The following is a 7,107-nucleotide window of genomic DNA, read 5'->3' as shown; positions in this document are numbered from 1 at the left end:
AGCCACTCACGCACTCCTGCCTTCTCCACCCCTTCGGTGGGATGAGAAGGAGAATTGAAAATAAGTAAAACTTCTGGGTTGAGATAAGAAAATTTAATAATTGAAATAAAAATAAAATATAATAATATCAGTAATAATAATAATTGTAATGAAAAGGAAGATAACAAAAAGAGCGTGAAATAAAACCCAAGAAAAGCAAGCGATGCACAACGCAATTGCTCACTACTCACTGACCAACCTACGGGAGCAGCAATCTGCCCCTCCTGACCAGTTCCCCCCAATTTATATACTAAACATGATGTTCAACAGTAGGGCATATCCCTCTGCCTGGTTCAGGTCACCTGTCCTGGCCATGCTCCCTCCCAGCTTCTTATGCACCTGTTTGCTGGCAGGCATGGGGAACTAAAAAAAAAACTTAATTAAAGGTAAATGCTACTTAGCAACAACTGAAACATCAGTATCTTATCAACATTTTTCTCATTCTAAATCCAAAATATTGCACTGTATCATCTACTAGGAAGAAAATTATACCTATCATAGCCAAAACCAGGACAGCTTAAAGATAAACTTCATACTTAAAAAATACATGCATGTATTCCCACAGCTCAGATCCTGCTTTGCTGCTCAAGTCTTTGAGTAATATTTCTACACACCCTTGACCTAACCTGCAGTTCCTTCCTTCTCCAGAAGCATGATTTTAGACTAAAGAGAGGCTGAGAATGACAGGAGTACTATGAGGTTCTAATGACCATATACACGTGTAAAATAACAGCGGGAAGTGTGAAAGACTGGTAGGATTTGAAATTCTCCAGTTGGAAAGAGAATAACTTCTTTCTTCTGTCTTTGATACTCAGGTTTGTATTTTCCAATATAGGTATTTTCCTTAAATAATAACTGTAATTTTTTCCTTCCCGTTCTTCTTTAATCACATTCTAAATACACTACAAAAACAAGATCTAGCCCTTTTCTCACTCTCCCTTCAGTTAGATTTCCCCCACACACATTAAAAAGATTCATCTTATTTATACTTTTTCTTCGTATAAATTTTGATCTACAGCATAAATTTACCTCTGGCATTATTGTTGTTAGGTCCTATGGACAGTTGTCTAAGTGATTTTCCTTTCTAAAGTACGTATTTACATGCTTACCAGACCTTGCACTACTGCTTGTTTTGTTTTTATTATATCAGACAAAAATTTACACAGAATAAATTTACAAGGAATACATGCAATATTGCAAATCTGCACGTCTGTTTTCTTATAAAAGCCTACACGTACCATTGGTGACGCGCAAGTCACGGACACTGCTGACGATCAATGTGATCAAGCAAATGCCACTTTACTAACGCACAAACACGGTTAACATACAGTTCACAACATCCTTGTTTTCTAAATGCTCTCTATTGATTGGCTATTAACAACAAGCATACGCAGTCCATGCTCCTGTTCATGCGCTGTTTTCCTTTTGCTGATTCGCTCTTCGCTGCTGATCACGCTCCTGTTTCTCCCCACCTGCAGCCTGGGTTTGTTTCTGTTTTCAGTTACATACACCAGTCACAGCTCCTTGTTTTTGTTTGCTTCAGCATATTCTCACAGCTAGTGACCTTCACAATGTCCTTCACAAACTATTGTCAAGTGAGGCCTAAAACTTGTCTAAAAACAGGCTGCCTGGCTTGTTCAAAACATGTCCGCTGTCCTCTAATTATCCCACATACCATTTCTTATTATATACTCCTCCAGAAGCAGAATCATTTTAATATTTTTGAGAAGGAACTCATTTAAATCACTCCTGGTGTAAGTTACCTGCACACCAGTGTCATCTAAATCATCAGTTTGCTCTAGAACCTCTGTCATGTCAGTGTCTAGTACTGTGTCTTCATGTTCGGGAAAGAGAAGATCAAGTAAGTCTGTCTGCACCTCTGATTTCCTTACTATTCTTGCTTTTAAATATTGGTTTGCTTATTTGAAGATGCAAGAGGTCTGCTGCTTGGTTGAACATATGCTCAAACATCAGCCATTTACCGTAAAACTTCACTCCTTTGTGGCCTAATTCTTGCTAATTCAGCAAGTTGTGTCACCAAACAATATGATTTTGGACTTTTCTTTCTGTACAGCCTCAAAGATTTTTATTTGCTAGGCCATTAAGCTCAAGGCATTTCTGGCTGATACTTGCATTGACCTGTGGGATTGTTTTCCACACCTTACAGTACTGTTGAACCCAGTTCTAAATCCATGAATAATAATGGAGCAGTTACCATTCCCTAACAGACTACATTATTTGAGACTGAAGTCACGCACAGAGACTGACACACAAGTCACGCTATTTTACCTACTGAAACCAGCTGTTCTCAGAATACATTCAGGGTAGAGAGAATATAAGGAAGCAATTCTTATCCATTACAATGGTGCGATTAACACCAAGGTCGCGGGTTCGATCCACGTTCAGTCCCCACGTGTTGCCTGATCTAACTGGGAGGCGTCCGTGCCCATGACAGGGAGGTTGGATTAAATGATCTCTAAGGTCCCTTCCAGCCTCGGCCATTATATGAATAAGCAGAGAACACTTAAGACTTGCCTATGAATAATTTACATTCCTGAAGTATTTTTTAAATTATTATTATTCTACTGCAATGGGAGTGCTTTGTAGAATTGATTCTTTCACACATTAATATGTTCCATTCGTATTTAAAAAAAAATAATAAATTTTCCTCTTCAAAGAAATGTGAAAAAAAAAGGGAACAAAGCAATCCAAATAATAAGCTCTTTATTTTTATATCAATAACAATAGGACTTCAGAAAAAAATGTGTTAGGAAAGAATAAAGATTAGAAAAATTGCAAACAGGTAGCAATCAGTCACCTGTGTAAGAAAGGCATCAGAAACATCATTGAGTGTGGAATAGTAGATACAGTTCTTGTCACATGTGTCAAAAAATGAGATTAGACTATGACAGGAGCATAAAACCTCCACACAGCTGAGGAGTATGAAGAGTCTGAGGAAATTCTCAGAATCTCTAGCTTGGCTAGGAAGAGAAGAGACAGGGCTGTAAATGTTTCAAAAATCACAGAATCACAGAATTATTGACGCTGGAAAAGACCTCCGAGATCATCAAGTCCAGCCTATGACTCCACACCACATGAGCTAGACCACAGCAGTAAGTGCCACATCCAGCCTTTCCTTAAACACCTCCAGTGACTCCACAGTGACTCCACCACTTCCCTGGGCAATGCATTCCAAAGCCTGAGCACCCTCTCCATGAGGAAATGCTTCCTAAGACCCAACCTAAACCTCTCCTGACAGGTTCAGGCCGTGCCCTCTTATGCTGTCACTGGTTGCCCAGGAGAAGGGCCTGACCCCACCTGACTACAACCTCCCTGCAAGGAGTTGTAGAGAGTGATAATATCCCCCCTGAGTCTCCTCTTCTCCAGGCTAAACACCCTCAGCTCCCTCAGCCTCTCCTCACAGCACTTTCCCTCCAGTCCCTTACCCAGTGTCGTTGCTCTCCTCTGGACCCGTTCCAGCACCTCAAGGTCTTTCTTGCACTGAGGGGCCCAACCCTGCACACAGTACTCAAGGTGAGGCCTCACCAGTGCTGAGTTACAGGGGTAGAATCACATCCTTATTAGAGAAAGAGAGGCAATTAATTTCAAGGAACAAGGTAAAAAAAGGTGGTGGATCTGGGCAAGAACTTTAGCATGAAAATTAGAAAGAGTTTTCTAGCTATGTGCAGAGTAAAGCTCCAAAACAGGCTTCCAGTAGCAATAGAATGGACACAAAACCTGACTGGCTCCAGGCTGGAGCCCGAGAAGTGAGGAAGGATTTCTGCCGTTGCAAAGCCTCTGCCACAACCCTCTCTTCTACCTTTTACTTTTTCTCATTGCCACTGAGGTAGCTCTATCTAAATTAGGGCTAACTGTGCTTAAGACTGTTTTAAATAATTCTCAAAACTTTGCTCAGAAGACAATTACTGAAGTTTTTTACATACACATAGTTACAGAGCACCTGTCTGGAATATCATCAGTGATGCCAACTACAGTTAGAACAGTATTACGTACAAGCAGTAGAATCCATCCAAAACCCAAGAAAAAAGACTTCCTCTATGTCTACAGAAAAAACACGGAGGCTAAAATCTGGAAATCCCCACTCAATTTTCTACTATGTTAGAAAGATGCGTCAGCAATGATGTAGCTTAACAACCAACTTCTGATTCATGTTATAGTTATTACATTGTTGTCATCCACACATCATACACAAGAGAAGAAACCTATAAGATACATAATTAAAATCTAACTGGGCTTCACATGTAAGACTGAAGCAGTATGAGAAGAATCCAAAGTTCACATCTTAGGAACAGTTGTGAAGAGAAGCCAGGCTATGAGTGCAGAAGTGTCACAGCAGTGCAGGACAGACAGGAGGGCTCCTGCAGCTCCCGTTGTTAGAGATGCACTGGCAACGAGCAGAGACATAAAGTCTATGGTTTCTCCTTTAGGCACATGTGAGAAACAAAGCCAGCGCTCCCACAAAAAAAAAAAAACCTGGAAGAAAGAGTCAGAACTGAGCATGCAAGTTCTGGGGGTGCTGGCAGCCCAAGACACAGAACGGCTACTCTGCTCGACACCACATTATTTATAAACATCAGTGTCCTGACTGCCCCAGAGAGACGGGAACAGACAGGCCACCTCCAAACATAGCAGGGCAGACCTAGTACAGCCACATCAAACATCACACCCATCACACACAAGCAAGAGTTCTAGGTCTGAACAAGGGGCGAAACAGGACCAAGAATTTCAGCTGAGGTAAAGGCAAAGCAAGCGCCTCTTTGAACCTCTGCTCTCAACCACGCTTCTGCAGCAACACCTAACATTCAGATAAGATGGACAAAATGAACGTGACAGCGTGATGCAATGGAGGGAAAATAGAGAATCACAACACCAAACTCATGCTACTCCCACCTGTGCTGCCTTTTCCCTTGCCACAGCATCAGGGATAACCATGTGAACTAGAGCATATGGCTCTGCTCAACAAAGAAAGCAAAGGTCAGTAGTGACTGGAAATCAGAATTTCGATATTAGATACACCACTGACTGAGTGATGCTTACGCAAATCAGGTGTTCTAAGGAAAACTGAATATGCAGTTTTAAACCAAAACCTCTACAGTCAGATTAGAAACTCTTTCTACAAGCCCTTCAGAAGAGAATTTGATTGTTCAGTATCTGAGGCTTCAGGAAAGGTGAGAAGTAGTCACAGGAGAGACAAGAGTTTTCATGGCTGAGATCAATCAGTACAAGATCACTCAATAAGGGGTGCAAGAAAAATAAAAGAACTTTCACTGTCAGAAAGAAGGACAATACTTCTACACAACTGATTTTTTAATTTATTTGTTTTAATCAATTGTGAGCCATGTGATTGAAATCAGGACCCAGTAGTTTACTCAGTTCCAGATGAATTGCCTCATCTGAATTTGTCTACTTGTTTTCTTACATCTTCCCTTGCTTAGCTTTGCTGAGGTAGTTATAAACCAGGAGCTATTCAGCAAGTTCTACCACATCAGGTAATGGAGAGGAAGTTAATGTAAAGCCAGTCTTGCAACTGGGAAAGCAATTTCAGATTGTAATTGCTTCTTCTTTTGAGAACTGCAGGGGATTGCCTAAATTAATGAATGTTTTGCAATTGTTTATGTGAAAAGGAGTTACTTCATAACATCCAGGTGTTCCGGACCAATCCATGGTCTCTTCTTGTGCAGTAAAACTCATTCAAAGGCATGCTATCCAACTCATACTCCTCAGAAAAGGCAACTTAGACTTTATTTGCACTCCTCTAGATTTTTATCCTGCATAAATGAGCCATACTTACCCAGAAAACTAAATCTTACTCAAAACTTATAAAGGAAGAGAACTAATATATATGAAAATACTCACTAATGAGCAAGGAATATATGGACAGCATTTGAACATTATGTAAACAACACTTTATTAAGCTAGATGACGCCGGTTTCTTGTGCGATACTGTCTCAGAATAGTAGATCTGGAGAGAGGCAATGAATCTTTTCAGAATAAGATGCAGTCTACTCAGCCCATCACCTTATGAATGCACAGATTCAAGCTCTCTATAATACTGAAAGAGGAGACGGTACTTGATTTCATTGAATAGCCATTTAAAAACAAATGAGTGTCTTTCAGAGTAGAAATGTAACTGTTTAAAGAAACAGACATGTAATGCTATCTCCAGAGAAAGAGCAGGGCAATTCTCTGTGTTCACAGTCCCCAAGTGTACAAATGGAAAGTTTATAAAATAATGAATATCGTTAGGTACCATTTATGCTAAAATCCAGGGGTATGCTAAACGGACCATGGTCTAGGGACAAACCCATGAAAATAAAAGCTTAAAGAAAATTATAAATCACATTCCTAAAAAATTAGCAGGGTAGAGGAATGTGCCCTTAGACATTAGCTTTACAATCTGTATTCAACATAAGCCAAGGAGTTGTTTGCAGCTTTGTTGTTTGAACTGTGCACGGAATAATTCTGATCTCAACAGTGAACAAAATATGCTCAGCACGCATTGAACAACTACTTTCTCTATGAAGTCACAATAATTACACTGGTGCATTTTTTTTGCTCCTACCAACAGTACTGCTGTCAATTTGTAACAGCCAAAGTACAGCATTTCCAAAGGAAACAAACTTCCAGATCTGTCTAAGCCTGTGCATTGGACACTGAGATGGGAACAAACTAAACCCAGTGAATATCCACATCTTCCATAGCTTCAGTTACTGTGCAGAAAATGGTCACGTACCTCTGAATAGAGTATCCCCATTCCTATTCTTCACTGCTTGAGTTCGTTCTTGTTCACCAGCCCAACAAGTCAACCTCACTTGAAATGCTCTTCAGCTTGTTTGGATTTAGTTAATATTTAACTTAAAATTATCACTCTTTCTGAAGCTATATTTCCTTTAAGTGCTTTCTACTGGGTAGCATGATACAATTGTCTCCAGAAACCCAACCCAGGGAGGTAAACGTGAGAACAGCAGCTTACAGGAGACTGACAGAACAAGTTACAACACAGAAGCACTTTCCTTTGTCGTATTTGCAATAACAGCCTCCAGTTCC

General features: G+C 40.2%; 1 protein-coding gene across 1 annotated transcript in view; it reads right to left on the bottom strand.

Moving 5' to 3' along the window:
* The window catches only part of ANKRD22 (ankyrin repeat domain 22), an 11,814-nt gene extending 4,707 nt beyond the window's left edge, over positions 1 to 7,107 (bottom strand). Inside the window, exon 1 of the mRNA XM_009876011.1 lies at positions 6,794 to 7,107. Within this exon, the coding sequence (XP_009874313.1) occupies positions 6,794 to 6,814 (21 nt within the window). The 5' untranslated portion in view covers positions 6,815 to 7,107. The remainder of the gene's footprint in view (positions 1 to 6,793) is intronic.

The sequence above is a fragment of the Apaloderma vittatum genome, unplaced genomic scaffold (genome assembly GCF_000703405.1).
Source record: "Apaloderma vittatum isolate BGI_N311 unplaced genomic scaffold, ASM70340v1 scaffold13099, whole genome shotgun sequence".
Taxonomy (NCBI): Eukaryota; Metazoa; Chordata; class Aves; order Trogoniformes; family Trogonidae; genus Apaloderma; species Apaloderma vittatum.
This window is presented reverse-complemented; position numbering and strand designations above follow the sequence as displayed.